The sequence below is a fragment of the Lactuca serriola genome, chromosome 5, assembly GCF_051521515.1.
Source record: "Lactuca serriola cultivar US96UC23 chromosome 5, Lser_US96UC23_V15, whole genome shotgun sequence".
NCBI classification, from domain to species: Eukaryota; Viridiplantae; Streptophyta; class Magnoliopsida; order Asterales; family Asteraceae; genus Lactuca; species Lactuca serriola.
The window spans coordinates 236,783,177-236,804,143 of NC_136412.1; the positions used below are offsets into that span (position 1 = coordinate 236,783,177).

The 20,967-nt window shown below is 35.0% G+C and overlaps 1 protein-coding gene across 1 annotated transcript; it reads left to right on the forward strand.

The window, feature by feature from the left end:
* Positions 1–3,837: 3,837 nt before the first annotated feature.
* LOC145053766 (MLP-like protein 423) lies at positions 3,838–4,404 on the forward strand. Its single transcript, XM_079001862.1, has 2 exons — positions 3,838–4,024; positions 4,109–4,404. Exons 1-2 carry the CDS (start codon positions 3,838–3,840, stop codon positions 4,378–4,380), a joined length of 459 nt encoding a protein of 152 aa, XP_078857988.1. The 3' UTR covers positions 4,381–4,404.
* The last annotated feature ends 16,563 nt before the right edge of the window (positions 4,405–20,967 follow it).

Consider the following 20,967-nt stretch of genomic DNA (forward strand, 5'->3'; position numbering starts at 1 on the left):
TGTTGGAATGGAATATGGATATTTTCTCACTGATTTATGCATTGGATTTGTTTCCACAGAAGCAGCTGATGCTTGAAGAATGGACCATGAAATTAAAAATCATTCTTAGCAACATTATTTTTTTAGAATGTATTAGTGTCTTTGTTAGATTTTAATGTTTTTTTCCCCTATTTGAAAGTTTTTTTAGTTTTATTCTTTAACAATAAATGTAATTCTTAGCAATTGTTACCCGTATTCTATAAGAATTAATGTAATTTTTGTTTTTATTCTTCAATTAGTGGTTCAAGGATTTGTTATTCTCCAAGAAGTTTTTAAAGTTATGATCAAGAAATAGGTTCAAAAAATATTTTTATTATTTTATAGTTCAAGAAGATTTTTATTTTTGATAAATATATTCTGTCAGAATATCCGAGAATTATTATCACTACAATCAGATTTTTAAAATTAATAGAATCTATTATCTCTTAAAATATGCAATTTTCCTTTTCTAAATTTATGTTAATTGACTAAAATACCATTAAAATGAAATTAGATGGTATTTTCTAATTATCTTTAATTTAATAATATGTATTATTTATTTTCTTAAAATAAATAAAATTGATTGGTCCACATTTATGCATACAATAACACAATAATTATTTTGAATAGAATAACCTAAGCCTATATATATATATATATATATATATATATATATATATATATATATATATGTGTGTGTGTGTGTGTGTGTGTGTGTGTGTGTGTTATTTGTTATAAATTTATCTTTGGATCATTTTTGTAACACTATTAGTTGTTCGTTTTTTTTTCTCAATAACAAATAAATATTTTCTATGTAACATGTTATTATTTAAAACTTATAAAATAATGAGAAAAAACAATTAAAGAATACAAAAACTCTTAATTATGAAATTGTAATGTTAAATCGTTTTCAGAATCAATATTCAACAAAAAGGATAACGATTTTTAAATTGTTTTTTAGGCTCCAACAACAAGTATTTCAAAACTAGATATTGAAAATTCAAATTATCTACGAAAAATCAAAAGAAAGCATATAAATTAAATTCTATAACTAAATCATAAAATTTATACGAATCAAAATTCAAACTAACACGAACAAAAATAAGAATCGCGGACGTTGCTCAGATTAACACAAATACAAGATCAATTTTTTTTTTGAAGGATGCCTGAATTAAGATTATTATAATCAATGGATTAAGAAAGAGTGAAATCAAAAATCAGAAAACAAAAATTAAAATCGAAAAAAAAAGGTTGTGTGATAAAACCAAAATCAATTTATTATGAATCGATTTTTTTTTGTTACTATTGAAAAACTCATAATTGATTCATAGAGACATTCAATCGATTCTGGTGAAAGTCCTAATGATATGATTATTCCAAAAAAATCGCACGTCCCTTAGTCTTTAGTGTTGGTTTTGTTTTTGCATCGTTTTCTTTCTTTTTTTCGTCTTAGCCGCTATACACTTTATATCATGTCTTATATATATATATATATATATATATATATATATATATATATATATATATATATATATATATATATATATATATATATATATATATATATAGTCAAAATCAAATAAGAAGGAGAATTTTGGTAGGAAGGTAAGAAATTTTGTATATAGATATTTTCTTAGCAAAAAAATGAAATGAATGATTAGATGAATCATATGTAAGATAATTCACAAGAAAAAATTCCGAAAAAATCATCTTCATGATTCATGTTTAGGTAAATTAAGAAAAAAAAATTCACTTTTATGACAATTTTAGTGAATATCAACAAATTCATTGTAAAAATGAATCATCGAAATGTTTTTTTGCGATATTTTTTGGTGAATCATGTTATAATTGATTCATTTGTTTTGTTCGCAAAAAAAACAAGCCGAAAAAAAATTTATTACCTTCCTACCAAAAGAAAATTCTTACTGGATCTATATATATATATATATATATATATATATATATATATATATATATATATATATATATATATATATATATATATATATATATATATATATATATATATATATTATAAAAGCGACATTTTTACTCAAACACATTCATTTAAAATCTTCATCTTTTAACTTAACCACTCAAAAACCTTCTTAATAATGATTTAGTCACTCAAAAGTTTATAACTTACATATTATGTTTAATAAGCATTTAATGTAAATTTTACTATAAAAGACCCCTTTTTTTAGTAGATACACATACAATTAACATACAAAATTCACAAAAAAAACCTTTAAATGATTTTTTGTTTGTTTAATGTTCTTTTACCACTTTTCGAAGCACGTTATTATGTTAAAAGATTTAATTTGTAAGTTTGTTATATACTAATTTTTTTATATTTTGTGTTTGAAACGTTAATATAAATTAGATGAGATATATGTTATTGCTAATATGCTATATAGGTGTTTGATGTCTTTTTACCACTTTTCGCTTTTATTTATAAGCTTAAAATTTGTTAATTCTTAATATATTAATTCCTTTTTATAGGTTGTGGTTGAATTATTAATGTAAATTGGATCACAAACATCCTATTAGTCATATATTATAAAAGTAATATGGATAATATTTAACTCAATAAATTATATATGAGTGTTTGTTATGTGTTGCTTCAGAAAAGAATTAATTAAAAGTCATCGATATGTCTATTTTTTGTTTGTCTCAAATTTTTTCGAGTTTGCGTATATGTGAGTTTTTCTATATTATCATTATTTTTTAAATATGTTTTATTCGAACAGGTAAATATACTAAAATTACTAATCTAATATTTATTATATATATATATATATATATATATATATATATATATATGTTCATGCGAAAATGTATATATCTTGCGAAAATGCGAGAACCAATCAGAATTGGGCACATGTATATGTTAATTAATAATGTTTTCTAATTATTTTAAGCATGTACAGCTATAAATAAGGGCAAGATTGTAATTGTATATTTTTTATTTTATGAATCAGTTAAGTAAGGATAATGGATTTTGAATTGTGAATTAATATTGTAACTTCCTTACTCAACGTGGTCGTTTTAATTAGTTTTCCTTGAAGATACCAGAATTGAAATTGGATAGAACTGTGAATTGAAATTTAAAATATTAAGATTGATCGAAATAGAAAAAATTGTCATATAAATCATATTCAGGTTAACTATTACAATAAATAAAAGTAATATAAAGTTGAAAAATATTATTAATTTTATTTATATTCAATTGGAATATAATAATAAAACATTTTATAGATAAAATCGATTATCTTATCATGTTATAATAATCCTACGTCGGAGCATACGCATGGTACTAATATAATAAGATATACAAAAGTATGGCTATATTGGAGGCCTTAAGCAATTGCCCAAATTGTCTCACTCATTGATACGAACTTGCTAGGCCACTACAATCATGGTAATCATCATCGAAAAGTTCTGCTGCATTTTAATGTATGTGTAAACTATCAGTGCATTACTATTTTGTATATTGTTATTAAGTTATTATATTGTATTAGCCCATTATAGTGTTAACTCGTTAGTCTTTGATAGCCCATGTAATTAATGTATTTAAGCTGTATGAATGGAATGAAATCGGCATCCAATTATTCCAAATTACATTAATGTGTACTAGCTCTATCCAATTAACTCTCTAGTTAAACCGACCCTATTCTCACTAGAAAAGCAAGTCCATTTCCTGGGGATTTTGCATACCTTCAATATACTCTTCATTCTACTTCCTATTCCATATTCGTACTTGTTTAACTTTTAACTTTTGATTTTGTGTTTGACAAAGCTTCCTCTTTCCTTGTTCTAATGGCAACCACAGGGAAGCTTAATGTTGAAGTCAAGGTGAAATCTGAAGCAGAAAAGTTATGGAAAAGCATCAAGGATGATGTCATCATCCTCCCTAAAGTTTGCTCCAACATTTACCAAAAAATTGAAGTTGTTGAAGGGGATGGATGGAGCCTTGGATCTGTCCGCGAGATTCACTATGGTGAAGGTATCAACATTATAGTTCATGACTAAATTAATCTTATTAATTGCATGGTAATCATGTCTAACATGTTTGTTTACTATAAAATAGGGATGCCATTTGGGAAGTCAAGGAAAGAGAAGATAGAAGAAATTGATGAATCAAAGAAGAAAGTGGTTTACAGTGTGATTGGTGGGGATATAATGGAATACTACAAGACTTTCAAGTTTAGTATTGAGGTGATTCCCGAGGGAGAAGGAATCCTTGTGAAATGGCATTGTGAGTATGAGAAAACAAGTGATGAGGTTCCAGATCCTATTACGAGTAGAGACACTGCTGCCGAGAATATCAAGGATATTGATACTTATCTTCTTAAAGCATAAAATGCATCTTGGGTCAACTTGTGCTTTGTTATAAATAAAAAGAATACAATGTCCTTTGTATTTACACAAGTTGACCTTGTTAATTATGAATAATATTAATCGATGTACTTTCCTTTCTTTACTTATGGAAATAAAAGCAACATATGAAGTTGAGTTTTATGGCTTAATTCTTCTCATAGACAACATATTGCAAAAGAGGAGCCCCTTCATTATGCAACTTTGAGCTCCTTCCAGTTGTTCTCTTTTAACATTTCCCCACGTCACAGTGTAAAACCAAATAACAAGACATGATCCACAAACTCACAAGTTTTTGGCGTTTTGGATTACTAATTTGAACATTATTCAAAATTTAAGTGCAAAAGAAAAACAAAAACAAAAACAAAAAACAAAAAATAGAATTAAACGGATGAAAATTTCTTCACCTTCAAAGAGAGAAAACATCAGCTAAATTAAAGTTGGAATCTTCAATACCCGAAAAATAAAACACATCTCTTTCATACACACCATGCTTGAAAGCTGAAAGCAGGCTTAAAATCAAATCCCCTATCAGTTTTCATAAAGAATTATTTCTTTCACAAACAATCCTCAGTGGATTAAAATACCAAAACTAAAACACATCATTAATTAAGTGAGCAAACAAAACACACCAATTACTCAATTAGAGGACAGAAAGCAACCTCTTCTTATGTTTTCTTTTATTAAACAAACAAATAAACATAACCATTTTTTTGTTTATTTCGATCAATTTATTGTAAATAATTTTGAAAAAGTTACAAATAAAATCAACACAGATCTTTAAAAATGGTCCCTGTGGATTCCAAAAAAATCAAGTTTGGTCCTAAACTTTTTTGTTTTCAAGGATGGTCCTTGTAGTTTGAAAACTTTTAATGGATCGTCCTTATGGCTAACTCCATCATTTTTGGTCCGTTAAATCACAACGCATGCAAACCATATGAGGGTAAAATCGTCTTTTACAACCATAAGGACCATTCATGAAGTTTTGTCTATTTTTAGAGAAAAGTTCTAATATGACATTGTTCCACGCATATTGAAAGAAAACCCCCTCTAGGCAATGGCATTGATGATAAGGACACCATGATCATGAAGAAGTAATCTCAGAGCTTGAAAAACATATTTTTTTGAAATTCTGGTGGTGGAGCACTATTGCCATTTCGAGCCTCACTTGAGCACAAATCAACCATAAATACATCAAATTTATCATCTAAAACCTCAAAACTAACCTATGAATAATCTGTCACCTTTTGTTACAAAGTTTTGAATCAATTCTATTACATCTCCAACAATTAGTTAAAGGTTTTGTGCTATAAGTATCCCTCTTAACCAATTTTACCCCCTAACATCAATCTAATCAATATTTTACTTTTGATTTGATATCATTTTTTTCCCTTTTTTGTTTTTTTGTTGTTTTTCTTTTATTTTATATTATTATTATTATTATAAAATTCGAACGACTATATAAAATGGAACACAAGTAAACTTTATCTTTTTTTTTGTTGTTTATTAACAACAACAAAAAAAACAAAATATGGATAAAACAAAAAAAACGAACAAAAGAAAAAAAAAAGTCACATCAGAGGGATGGAATTGAAAAAGAATAGGGGGTACTTATAGCATTAGCTTTAGTTAATAAATTTCCCAATTTTTAGCCCAAAATATTGATTTGCATCACTTAAAACAACCTCATCAGCCTCCACTCCAACAACTTCAAAATCGATTTGAGTGTTTAAGAAACTTAAGAAAGCACCACCACCAACCCATAAACACAAAGATCTTGGAGCAGGCCCCTGTTAAATTCGCTCATTGAGATGTGAAGCATGTTGGTCAAGGATTGACTTGGTAACTAGGAAAAATAAAACGTGGGCAGTCATGACCGTTAGAAAAGAAACTGAATCTAGTATTTATCTTTTCTGTTAAATCTAGTAGTATAAATAGAGTAGTTCAGTGATCACAATTCATCAGTCGAAAATTCAGTGTATAGCACCTTAATCATTAGGCTGCTAGTATTCTTCAGTCAATAAAGATAATCATTCGGCTGTCATTTCCATTTTTACCCCTGTTACCCCTGTTCTCGTTTATTTGCTTTACTGCTTGATTACCAACATTTGGTATCAGAGCAAACAGATCCTGAACAATTGTATGCCCAAGTACCCTCGATTCAACAAGATGACAGCCCCATCATCATCCAATCAGTCCAAGGACATCCCCTTCACCCTACAGTGCCCAATGTTAACCTCGCTAAATTACAACACCTGGTCAATTAATATGGAAGCCATCATGGATGCCCATGGGTTATGGGATGCCATAGAGCCACTAACCGAAGTGGTTGTGGATGAGAAGAAGAGCAAGCAGGCTCGAACTTTCATCTTCCAATCTATACCAGAGGAGATTCTTGCATAGGCAGCCAAGAAAAAGACAGCCAAGGAGGTTTGGGAGTCTCTAAAGTCACGGTATGTGGGTGCAGAGAGGGTCCAAAAGGCAAGGTTACGGGTATTAAAGAGTGAATTCGAAGCACTCCATATGAAGGAAACAGAAACCATAGATGAGTATGCAGGAAAAATCTCAGCTATGATTTCTAAATTTGGGAATGCAGGGGCAATATTGGAAGATGAAGAATTGGTAAGAAAGCTGTTTGATACAGTCCCAGAAAAGTTTATAAACCTGATGGCATCAATTAAGCAAAGCTGTGATATGGAATCAATGTCATTTGAAGAAGCAATTGGGCACTTAAAGGCATATGAGGACAGGCTCCGGCTCCGGAAGGCAAGCACACAGGGAGATAATGCCCTACTACTTGCCAAGGCAGAAGGCTCGTCAACCCACCGGAGTCCAAGCAAGCAAAATTTAACAGGCGGTAGAGGAAGGGGCGGAAACAATCACCGGGGTGGAAGAGGTAGCACACGAGGGCGAGGTTCATCTCCTGGCAGAGGTGGGCGCTGGGGTGGTGACTCACGACAGGAGACAAACACTGTCAACAAAAAACCACGAGACAAGAGCAACATTAGATGTTATGAATGCCAAGAACTTGGTCATTATGCATCGGAGTGCAAGGCAAAGAAGCAACAGGACCAAGAAGTTAACTTGGCTGGTGATGAAGAAGAACCAACACTATTGTTGACTGTTTGTGGTGAAAATAATACCGAGGTGGTCCTTTTGAATGAAGAAAAAGTCTATCCGAGTCAACTCAAGGAGAGCAATGAAGAGAACATATGGTATCTAGACAATGGAGCTAGTAACCATATGACTGGATGCAGGGGCTTATTTGCAGAACTAGATGAGAAAGTAATGAGGCAGGTTCGATTCGGAGATGGGTCCAGAGTTCCAATCAAAGGAAAAGGTGCTCTCCTATTTGATTGCAAGAATGGTGATCAATTTGTCATCCCACATGTATATTATATTCCTGCTCTGCACAGTAATATAATAAGTCTAGGACAAATGACTGAAGAAGGGTATGACATAGGGATGAAGAAAGAGTTCTAGAGGATGTATGATGAAGCAGGAAGCCTGGTTATGAAGGTGCAGAGATCCAAGAACAGACTTTATAAAATTAAGCTTACACCTGGGAAGCCTGTATGCTTAGCCATGAGTATAGACGATGACTCACTAACTTCAGAACACTTGAGGAGATGACACGTAAGAAGATGGTATTAGGCATGCCCCAGGTGACTCATCCATCACAGGTGTGTGAAGGATGTATGCTGGCCAAGCAACCAAGACAAGCCTTTCCAAAGGAAGCCACGTGGAGAGCTAAAGACCCACTACAGCTAGTACACGCAGACTTATGCGGACCCATCACCCCAGCAACCAAAGGAGGGAATCAATATTTCCTCTTAATCGTGGATGACTACTCACGGTATATGTGGGTATACCTGATCAAAACAAAAGATGAAGCGTTGAGCATGTTTCAGAAGTTCAAATTGAAAGTTGAGAAAGAGTACAGCCACAAAGTCAAGATGATAAGAACTGACTGTGGAGGTGAGTTCAACTCTAATCAATTCCGGTTCTTTTGTGAGCAGACGGGAATCAAGCGACAATTGACAACACCACACACCCCACAGCAAAATGGGGTTGTGGAACGTCGAAATAGGACGATTTTGGAAATGACTAGGGCACTAATCAAGGCTATGGGGATACCGGATCAATTTTGGGGAGAGACCGTGAGACATTCAGTGTATTTGTTGAACAGAACAAGCACAAAAGCGCTCAAAGACGTAACCCCATACGAATCACTAAAAGCTTCTAAACCCTCGATCGCACACTTGAAGATCTTCGGTTGCGTGGGATTTGTGAAGAAATTGCGAAGCCTGAGCAAACTAACTGGTCGGAGCGAGCCAATGGTGTATTTGGGATCCGAGGAAGGAACAAAAGGGTACCGGATGTTCAATCCCAGCAATCGTCGGATAGTGATAGCTCGAGACGTGATCTTTGACGAAGCAAGGCCTTGGGCTTGGAGCAATGAAACAACAAGGGAGCCTCTTACAACCCCTTATTGGACCAATATTGTGGCAAATATGGAAGCCCAATTTCAACCAGCCCAAGAAATAGACTCAGCAGATAACGTGACTAAAAACCCGTTAACGCCGTCACATGGCGACTCTCACCTAGACCACGAAACTCACAGTCCATCGTTCGAAGAAACGTCGCAGCAAAGCTCGCACAGATCGAAGTCGCGATCAACACCTTCCAGTCGAGCATCGACAATTCAAGAGAGAAGTGGGTCTGTAGCTTCGTATGATGACACGTCACCTAGAGGATTCCGCTCAATCAATGAAGTTTATGAAAACACGACAAGATTGGAGGAAGAAGAGATACGAGAAATGTATGAAAGCAATCAAGAGTTGTTGTTGGTTGATGATGAACCCACAAGCTACGAAGAAGCATCAAGTGAAGAAGGGTGGAAACGAGCCATGGAAACGGAGGTGAAGTCAATTGAGAAAAACAATACCAGGACTTTAACCAGGCTACCCCAAAATCGCAAGGCGATAGGGGTAAAGTGGGTATTTAAGGCGAAAAAGAATGCATCTGGGGAGGTAATCAAGCACAAGGCTCGTTTGGTCGCCAAGGGTTACGTTTAACAAAGGGGGGTCGACTTTGACAACACATTTGCACCGGTGGCCAGGCTGGAGACGATAAGACTGATTCTCTCGATAGCGAAGAAAGAAAATTGGCTTGTACATCACCTAGATGTCAAGTCAGCGTTCCTACACGATGATCTTAAGGAGGAAGTTTACGTGACTCAGCCAACTGGGTTCATGGTCAAAGGCAAGGAAGGATGGGTGTACCGTCTTCACAAGGCCCTATATGTTATGACAGGCGCCAAGGGCATGGAACATAAAACTTGACCAATCACTCAAGTCAATTGGATTTGCTAGATGTGATCATGAGCAAGCCGTCTACAAGGTACATAAACCCAATCTGATTCTTATAGTGGGTATATATGTAGATGACCTTATAGTCACTGGGTCAAGTGAGAAAGGAATCCAAGAGTTCAAAAATAGAATGAAGTGTTTGTTTAACATGAGTGATCTGGGATTGTTATTATATTACCTGGGAATTGAAGTAGTACAGGGTAAGGATGGTACAATGCTCACACAAAAGGGGTATGCTAAAAGGATCTTAAAGACTCCAGGTATGGGAGGCTGCAATAGTTCCCAATACCCAATGGAGCCAAAATTCCAGTTAACCAAAGATGAAGATGGCGAACCAGTAAATGCAACCATGTACAGGAGGCTTGTTGGGAGTTTGAGATACCTGGTCCACACAAGACCAGACCTCAATTACAGTGTTGGAGTGGTGAGCAAGTTTATGCAAAGTCCCAAACAGAGTCACTATGCTGCTATAAAACATATCTTGAGATCTGTGAAGGGAACAACCCAATATGGGCTAAAGTATCACAGGGGAGGCGATGGAAGACTTGTGGGATACAGTGATAGCAGTTACAACAGTGATCGTGAAGATAGAAGGGGAACCACTGGAGTAGCTTTCTACTACTCAAGAAATCTCATAACATGGGCTTCGCAGAAACAGAAAACAGTGGCACTCAGCTCATGTGAAGCCGAGTATATGGCTGCAACTGCAGCAGCATGTCAAGGATTGTGGTTAAGAAATTTGTTTAGTGAGCTGATGGGAAAGAAAGCACAGAAGGTGAAGCTGCTAATCGACAATCAATCCACCATTGCACTCATAAGAAATCCGGTATCTCACGGTAGAAGCAAGCACATAGACACAAAGTTCCACTTTATTTGCATGTGTGTTAAAAGGGAGCAAATTCAAGTGGAACATGTGAGTGGAGATCAACAGAAGGCTGATGTTCTAACAAAGGCAATGCTAAGGATAAAGTTTTCTGAGATGAGAGCACTAATTGGCATTGAAGATTTGAAGAAGAAAGGTCAACCTTGAGGGGGAGAAATATTGGTCAAGGATTGACCTGGTAACTAGGAAAAATAAAACGTGGGCAGTCATGACCTTTAGAAAAGAAACTGACCCTAGTATTTCTCTTTTCTGTTAAATCTAGTAGTATAAATAGAGTAGTTCAGTGATCACAATTCATCAGTCGAAAATTCATTGTATAGCACCTTAATCATTAGGCTGCTAGTATTCTTCAGTCAATAAAGATAATCATTCGGCTGTCATTTCCATTTTTACCCCTGTTACCACTGTTCTCGTTTATTTGCTTTACTGCTTGATTACCAACAAAGCAATCAATAAAAGATAAGAAACCATGTGAGTGAAGTATGTGTAAACCAAAACTGTTGTATTGACTTCAAATTTTGCGTTCTTCGTTTTCCTCAAACTTTCAAAACTTAACTTTGTATTACTCTGACCAACATTAACAATAAGGATAGGAGGGACCTGCGCTTGAATCAAACTAGGCATTCTTTTAAACCTCAATCTCCTCCAGAGTATTTTATCGCTATCATTTTTACTTTCTATTTCAACATCTTCAATAACAAATTCACCAACACAACATCTTCATATGTCGAGAATAGGAGACTTGGCAAATCTTTCCAAAACACACTTTGGGATGCAAAGCCATTACAAGCAGTTGCATTTCTTCATCTAGTTTCTCTTTATCTGAAGTTCCAGTAACTAGAGGGAGAATGTAAATGGGGGGTTTTGGATTAGGCGGGAGATCATTACTGATTACGATGAGACGGTAGAGGCTAGGGATGTTGAGTAGGAGCTGAAGATGATCGCTAGAGGTGAATGGAGCCGAGGGAGCGCTATTGGCAATGGAGATGCCTGGAGGGGATTTTCATTCAATATGCACCGGACAATGTCATATTAAGGATTTGCTTTCAAAATGTACAAAACTTCATTAATGATCCTTATTGTTGTAAAAGACGATTTTACCCTCACATGGTTTCCATGTGTTGTGATTAACTGACCAAAACTGACGAAGTTAGCTTTAAGGACGATCCATTAAAATTTTTCAAACTACAGGGATCATTCTTGAAGACAAGATAAGTTTAGGACTAATTTTTATTTTTTTGGAAACCATAGGGACCATTTTTGAAATTTTTTCAAAAATGAAATTTGGTTCTCTTTTTATTATCAGTGTTTTTGGTGTATGTGTGTGATGATGGGTTGATCAAGAGTAGAAGAAGGTTCACCTGAGGGTGAACACAAAATATGTACGTGAAGATTGTCATGGAGGAAAGAATAATCGGGAGGGTTTGGATGTAAAAACTTTCATAGATCGATAACTTGTTTATTTCATTAAGCAAGCTAATTTTAAAAGGTTTAGCAAAACCGAATAACAATCAAAATAATTTAAATAGTTGGAAAGCTATGCTTAAAGGATAAAGACTCAACAGGGGATAACGAATAAATCATTTACTCCCCCTCAAGTTAGAGCATGCAAATATCGAAGTAGCTTGCATAATTGATCTGCACCTAATGCCTTGGTAAACATGTCAACCACCTGTGCCTTCTAATCAACATAGGCTTTATCTCCCATGATTCAATCTGTTCACAAATAAAGTAATAGTATATCTCAACCTGTTTGGGCCTTTCATGAAAAAATGGATTATTTGCAATATGTATGGCAACATGATTATCACAAAACAAAGCTATGGAGCCAGTATGAGGCATATGTAGTGTCTTTAACAACCAACGAACCTATAAAACTTCACTAACGGTGGTTGCCATTGCTTGATACTCCGCTTCAGCTGGAGATCTCGATGTAACTGTTTCTTTCTTGGTTTTCCATGAAATGGGTGCTCCAGAAAAAAGAAGTAAATAACTAGTACAAGAAAGTCACGAGTATGTACAACCAAGCCAGTCAGCGTCATAGTAAGCTATAAGGTTAAGCACTCATTCTTGGGTAGTCTTTAGATAATGCAGAACACGAACTTTTGCATCCATATGAGATTTTCATGGATCAGATACAAACTGACTATGTATTTTTACTGGATATGCGATGTTCGACCTAGTGGCCTGAAGATAAAGCAACCTGCCAACAAGACGACGATACTGACTTGCATAATCTTTAGGTTTGTCGGTACTTTAATCCAATTACAAATTTTGTTCCATTGGAAACGAACTTTGACGGCATCCCATTAAACCACTGTCTTCCATAATATCAATTGTGTATTTACGTTGAGTAAGGACAATTCCATCAGGTTCCTTGCTACTTCCAAGCCCAAAATATATTTTAATGGACCAAGATCTTTAATGTTGAACTATTGGTCGCGAAATGACTAAACTTCTTGTATTTTAGTGGCATTATTACCAACAATAATCACGTCATCAACATATATTAAGAAAACAACAGAGATGCTACTATTCCTAAAGATAAATAAGGAAGCATTAACATGCATTTGCTTAAATCCCAAGCCTCTAAGAGCCAAAGTAAATTTTTGATACCAGTTTGTAACACCCTATTTTTCGTTTAATTATTTATTAAACGAATATTGGTAGAAATAAAATTAAATAAATATGATTAATAATAATAATAATTAAAATCAAATAATATTATCTAAAAAGGGATATAAAATGCAACAGTTTAAACTTAAAATGATAAAGCTTTGGTCTTAGGGGCTAAATAATTAATTGTAGCAAACTTGAGGGACATTTTGTGTAATTTTAGAATTTTAGTGCATTGAGCTTCATACTTGTGGGGACTTTTTTTTGGTAGCCCGAGCTTGTTGTGTTTGGCCTTACTATGCCCTTATTACACATAAAGATACCTAGTAGCATGTTAGTTGTGTATTGTGTTTGCGTTTTTTTGATTATTTGTGGTTGCAGCCGAGAAGTAGAATGAGCGAGAAAAAAGAAGAGGGTAGCAGCTTGGAGTCAATATTGGGAGGAGGAGGGAGGATTATAAATCGAGCTAGGTAAAGGCCAGTTTCTAAGGTATGGTTTTTTTGGTTTTCCTTCCTTCTTACCTTCTTCTCCACTTCTTTTATTCGAAATCACCACCACCAAGGTGGTGGCAGCTCGTCCACCACCATTTCCATGTTGGTAGTGGGTGGTGGTTTTCCAACCCCAAATGAGGCTTAGGTGGTGTCTAGGGTGGTTTTGGTCTCAACCCTCTAGACCTAGTCGGTGATTTTACCATTTAGGCATTGTACTTTATTTTACCTTCTTGTCAACCTCAAGGTTAGGGGTTGTGATTTTCATTGAATTTTGTACCAATGAAGTACCCTATTGTTATGAACTCATTCTCCTAATTTTAAGACTTTTTGGATTGGTCTTAATGGGTTAAGAAGCTAATTAACCCTAAAAAGTCAAGTTGTGAATTTATGGAAATTCCCTAATCTGTTCAGATCCTTGAGAGGTCATATCTCAGTCATGAAAAACCCCATTTTGGTTGAAATCAGAACCCACAGTTTCTTATTTGATTCATTTACATTTCATTCGTTTTGATCGGAAGCCAAAAACGCCTCTAACTAGAGTAAAATCGACCATTTACCCATACTAGTCCGGAATGATCTGTTTTCCGAGGGAGTATTGTAAAAATCGCCAAAATTGTAGAAAACTCGTATGGATGTGTGAAGTACTTAATTTTATAACTAAGAACCTGATCTATCTTCATGTGAAACGGTTTTTAAAAATATGGAGTTTAAGGTGGGAAAAATATTCCCCAAACAGACCATAACCTTTGTGTAAAAAGTCTAGAAAATTAACCCATGAGCCATTTGTATTTTTGAGATATCAAATGACCATAACTGTAACGCCCTGTTCCGAATCATTTCCTAATACGGGGCGGTGACCCGAAGATCGGGTATTATCAGGCATGGGTCCTTTGAGGGAATGAGATTTAGACCCATTTGGGTACGGGTGATGAAGTTTGGATGATCCGGGAGTTTGGTTTGTGTTTTGGAGACAAGGGGTATTTTGGTTTAGTGACAATTCATGATTTTATGGAAATTGGATTTTTTTACAGGAAGTTTTAAGGCAAGTATGAGTTGATAGAAGTGTAGAGCTTCTCGTTACCTCTTCGTGGATATAAGGATTGTCAGAAACGGATTTATAACGAAGAAGTTATGGCCCTCAGAAGATTTGAGGGTTTAAGGCTAACCATAGTACGTGGGGCATGCATAAGGAGTACGCATGGCGTACTAGGGAGGATGGTCACGACACTTATGGGGAGTACGTTAAGCATAATGGGAGTACGTATGGCGTACTCCATATTCATGTCAACCCTAAATGAGGGTGTTGTACCCTATTTAAGCTCATTTTTCTCTTCACTAAACCCTAATACCTTCAACCTCCATTCCTTTTTAACCCTATATTCGAAACCTAAGTGCATTTTGGTGATTTTGAGCTTGAAAGTGATTTGTGGGTGTTTTGTGGTGAAGAAGAAGAATAGGAACAGTTAGAGGAGTGGATTGAGCTTGTAGATCTAGGAGTATCTTCCCATTTGCAAGCTTTCTAAGGTAAAAAGCTTATACCTTGATGATCATTTAGTTTAAATCTACTTTGTGGTGTTTTTTTTTTGGTATTTTTTAGTCCCTTGAAGTAAAGTTGAGCATTTGATCTACCCCAGAAGTAGTGGATGTTAGATCTAAGCTCCAATAAGGTCCCTTGTTCATAAAAATTGAAACTTTGTGGGAGTTGTTGGTCCATGCAAGTATTAAGACCCTTATTAAGTCCCTTTTAAGTGTTGAGTCCCATTAAGGCATGTATGTGAGTAACGTTGGAAACTTTATTGGTTAAGACCTTGTCTAGGGACCAAATCTGTGTTTTGGACATCTTGGTTTAACCCATTAAGAGCTAAATGTGAGTTTTGGACTTCTGATGAGTACATTGGGCGTACAAGGAAGTGTGCTCAGCGTAATGTTAGGTTATGCATCATGCGTTTGCATATTGTGAATCAAGTCCGAGTATGCGCGGCGTACTTCTCGAGTACGCAGGTCGTACTCCCCAGTTCAGTAATATTTAGCATTTTTTAGTTTGGGCCTTGTTAGGCCACTGGGCTTCTGTTTTTGGGCCATGGTTAGGCTTAGGACTTTCTTAGTAATTGTCTCATGAGAGTTTTTATGCCCAATTAGGAAGTTGGGCCATATTGGGCTTGGGTTGCTGTGACATCCCCAAATTCACGGTCATTTTAAAAATTTTATTTATGCTTATTTAAAAATCAGAGTATTCATTTAAAAGAATAGTATTGTGGAATTTGTTCCCAGAAAACATGATAAATATATTATCAAAACAATTCTGAAGAAATGTATTTTTGTTTATATTAAAACTTTGGGATGTCATCGTCAATACAGAAACATAAGCATAAACAGACCTTACATTCATTTACACTAGTGATTTACATCTCCGTTAACCTCTCCGTGTAATGTAGTTTCGTATCAACACCTGTGATACTAATAAACTGAGTGGGTCAGGTTGGGAAACCTGGTGAGCACATAGGGTTTTCAACCCACGATAATATAATTATTATGTTTAATTATCAAACAATCAACCCAATTACTCATCCCCATCATCTTCTTTATTTCTTAAGGATCTACCCTAAGAATCATCTATCATTCACTCATTCATTCCTAAGGATTGTCCTAAGGAATAGGCACGAAGTCCATCGATGCCAAGGTTTATTTAATAGGCAGTAAGCCCATAGCCGATGATGTTATCTATTAGGCACTAAGTCCATAGTTGCCAATGTAGGGTATAAATCCATAGCTACCAATGTTCATCTGTAGGGTACTAAATCCATAGCTACCAACGTTCATTTGTAAGGCACTAAGTCCATAGCTGCCAATGTTCGTTTATGAGGCACTAAGTTCATAGTTGCCAGGGTTTTTAGAGTACATCTGGTGAACACATCGTTCACAACATCTACAGGTTACGATCCTGCTAGTGTTCCACCGGACTGTCTAGAATAGTTTGTGGTTGTCATCTATACTCTGCTAGATGAATGGGCCAACGCTTAGGTCAAGGCTTTTCATCATCTCTCACCTCTTATCATCGTTCTTCATCTTTACTCATCTATATTACCTTTCATCTCTCATCATTCATCTCATATTTCATCTACCCATTTTTACCCATTATAATTATAGGTATAAAATACGTATATAGTTTAAATAGAATAAAACATGTATATTATGTTCATTCAACATAGATATCAAGAACACAGATAATATGCACACATAGCATGTAATTTATATTAGATACTTCATCTCTATGTGTAAGATGAAAGTAACTATGTACTCACTTGTTAAAGTGATGATTCCAAACTCTGGCAGCGCTTCGCTTCTAACAATTCTATTTTCCTTCGGCGAAACCTCGTATCATTACCGCTAGATTTTAGTCTAATATTTATCGTGACTATTTACGAGCGATATTGTTTTATAAGTGTTAAACAATATTTTTCAATCACTATGTACAGACAGGGGCTAAACATGAAACACCATAGTGCAGGACCATTTTAGCATTTAAGCCGTTCTGAAATCCAACAATCCTATGCGGCCCTTCAAACCAGATCCCCGTACCATGAGTAGTTAAAAGATATTATAATAACACTTTGTATATTATATTTTATAATATATATATATATATATATATATATATATATATATATATATATTGTTTATAAGTTCCTAATAACGATATTGAACTTAAACATAAGCTATACTTAAAGTAGGGTAAGCATATCTCACTTACCAGGAGGTTTGGATAGGAACCGGAATCTGCGGGGGCAGAACTTCTGAACCAAAAAGCTATTTTTCATGGAGCCTTCTGGCACTCCAAGGCTTTCCTCTAGAAATTAGAAGTTACTAGGGCTTTGGGAGGGGTTTAGAGAGAAGTTAGAGTGAGAGAGAAGGTTTATGGTGTGAGGAAAAAGGATGAGCTTCGCATGGTATTTATAGGCTAAAAAATAGCCAAACTCATTGATTTTGAGCCTTCAACTCGTCGAGTTGAGTGCCAAGTGTCACCATCCGGTGGCAAGGCTTGGGGAGGAAGCAATGGTCTAGATTAAGCCACGTCCCCCCTTTGCGGCAACACCCTTCCATCTTCTAAATTCCTTAACTTTCGAATACGAGCTCCATTTTCGACATTCTTTATATTCACGCATAGGTGGCGACATACTCTACAACTTTCCTTTTTACTCCATCGGCTAATTCTCGACTGATTTTAAATTTAATAGTATGAGAAGATACATTGTTTAACGATCGTGTAAAATTAATAACTTCTACATACGGACTCCATTTTTACTGTCTTTTTAACGTTGAAATCCTATTAATGAGATCTTCAATTTTGATTTAGGTTGTGTCGGCTAAAAATTGATTGATCTAAAATTCGAATTCCAGGTTATGGACTACTATGCTAAATCTTAGAAAAATCATAACTTCCTCATACGAAGTCAGATTTAGACATTCTTTTTATGCACGTTCTCGGTTTAACTTATACTAAAACTTTTGTTTAGATTTCTAAGGCTAAAAAAAATTTATAAAAAGTTCACTTTTTAGGTTACGCGGTGTTGTGCTGGTTTAGCCGTAAAACTTCGACGAGCCATAACTTCTTCGTTATAACTCGGATTTCAACATTCTTTATATGTACGGAACCCTTGTGACATATATGATAACTTAGTTAAGATTATTCATTCTAAATAATCTTCTATCAAAAATTCATTTTTGATGCTTATTGTCTCTAAGTTGACTAGCCCGAATCTACGGGCGTTACAGTTGCCATCTTGGGCTTTTCTGTATTTGGGATGGAACTTGGTTTTGGGCCAAATGAGAAAAGGGTAAGATGGTCTTTTACCCTTTAGGAAGTTGGTTTATGTAGTGAGCCTTGGATTTTGGATTATCGGGATAATTATTGATTAATATTTGTATCTATTGTTAGTTGGCGCGAGGTTATTCGGTTTAGCGACCCGAACAACCATTGTTTATCAGTAGATTGAGGTGAGTTTCCTCACTATGTTTAGCAAGTCGAAGGCACCATTGTTGGCCCATGGTTTATATGTTAGGGTGTTAGATGTATGTGTGACTCTTGCATGTGTTATATGATGGTATGCTTATCGGGCACGGCCCGATGCCACGCAGGGCCTGATGAGTATATTGTATGCTAGTATGCTAGTTATCAGTATGTGTTTTATGCTTACCGGGAAAGGCCCAATGTGGGGATGGATTGATGAATGTATGGTATACTATTTTCTTTGTGATTATTCGTATGATTATATGTTTATATGCTTAGATTTGTATAGGGCAAGGCACGATGTCAGACGGGGCCTGGGGATTGACAGATCTGTATACCAGGGGAGGCTCGATGTCGGGCGGGGCCCAATGCTAGGAGGGGCCCGATGCTAGGCGAGACCCGATGTCGGGTGAGGCCCGATGAAGGGTGGGGGCCCAATATGTGATTATTATGTATCGTATGTGGTATTTTAGGGAACTCACTTAACTTTGTGCTTACAGTTTTTATGGTTATAGTTTCTAGTACTTTCGTTTTGGAAGGGAAGGGCACAGCTTCATCGCAACGCATCCACCCATGTTTCCATATTATGATGATTTTGGATTGTAATCTGATAACTATTTTCTTATAAAGTACTTCTGAATATTTGGAAAAAGGATACTGAATGTTGACTCAAAGATAATTAATGTTTTTGGTTAAATTAAAAACGAGATTTTTGCCTCATAATTTTGGGTTGTTTCAATAACTTAACACTATTTTGCCATTATAAGGAGGGTTGAGGGTTGAACTGGTGTAAAGGGGTTTCTTAGACTACTTGAAGGGTGTTTGGCTATTTGAGGTGAGTTCCTCACTTCATAACCTTAGGGTATTATATGCCTACTATTAGGTCGGGTGAGACTAGGAACTATATGATTAATAGTTAAAGTAATACATATTGCATGAGATATGTTTGATATTATTATATGTTTCGTGGAATGTATATGAATGATATGTTTGGGATCGACGGAAAAATACCGAGCTGACTGACTGAAGGCCATAGTGCCGAGTCAGGGGGAGTGAAGGCAGAAACGTTTAGTCTGTGGACTCGATGGCAGGATACCAAATCCTTATTTGGGTTTTTTTTGGGATGAGTTCTCAAATAGACACATGATGTATGATCTCAATGTTTATATGTTATATGGATATTTGCATATTTGTTCATGCCATGTAATGTAGGAGTATAATGTAATACTTTTATTGGTATGATGTGTTGGAATTCATTAAGCTTCGTGCTTACCCTTTTATTTATAAATGACTAGTACATGTACATCAAGTACGAATAAGGGTAAGGGTTTAACTTGACTGTACACTGGCGTGGTGGAAAATTGGGTCCTTGTCACTGACTCTCGATATGGGGTTTTATCACTGTTAGTTTTTTGTTGTTATTTGCAATTATAAATGGATTAATATTCTTGAAAATATGTTTTTGAAATGTTATTTTGAGTACTTGAAACTTAACAGATTTGGTTAAGTAACAAGTTCAATGGGATTTGTAATAAATGTAAATGTTTTAAAAAGTTTAAATTTACTTGAAATTTTGGGACGTTACAAGGTGGTATCAGAGCATAGCTTGAGCGAATCAGACACATCTCGATGTGTTTGAACTAAAGTTTGCGGCATGGAAGTGTTTTCATAAAAAATTTGTAAAAGAAAATGGAAATTTTTGTTGACAAGGATCGAGGACCCAAAGTGTACAATCATCCGAAGCATAAGGAAAAGGATTTAATTCTTTGATGTGGATTATTTCTTTTTCGGACATAAGATGCATGTGCACTAGATAGCGTATTACCTTCATGCCATGTTGAATGTTGATTGTGTTTTATTCACACTAGTTTTCTTTTTGTAAATTCCTATCTAATCTCAACTAGCCTTAAACACAAATAGGTAGTGTAACTAGTCGTGAAATAATATAGTTTAAGGTAAGAAAGGGTATCGAACACAGTGAACGCGATGGTTTAGATCTAATAATTTAAATGTTAATTAAATAATAACAGGAAAGTAAAAATGGACTTTTTGTTCAAAACAATTAAATTAGTTTAATGCACTATTAATCAAATGAAACTAAACAACTAAATGGAAACAATATATAAGAAGTAGTTCCACTAGAATACGAATCTACCAAGTTTTCTATGTTTGGTTTATTAGAAGTGCAATGGATTAATGAAT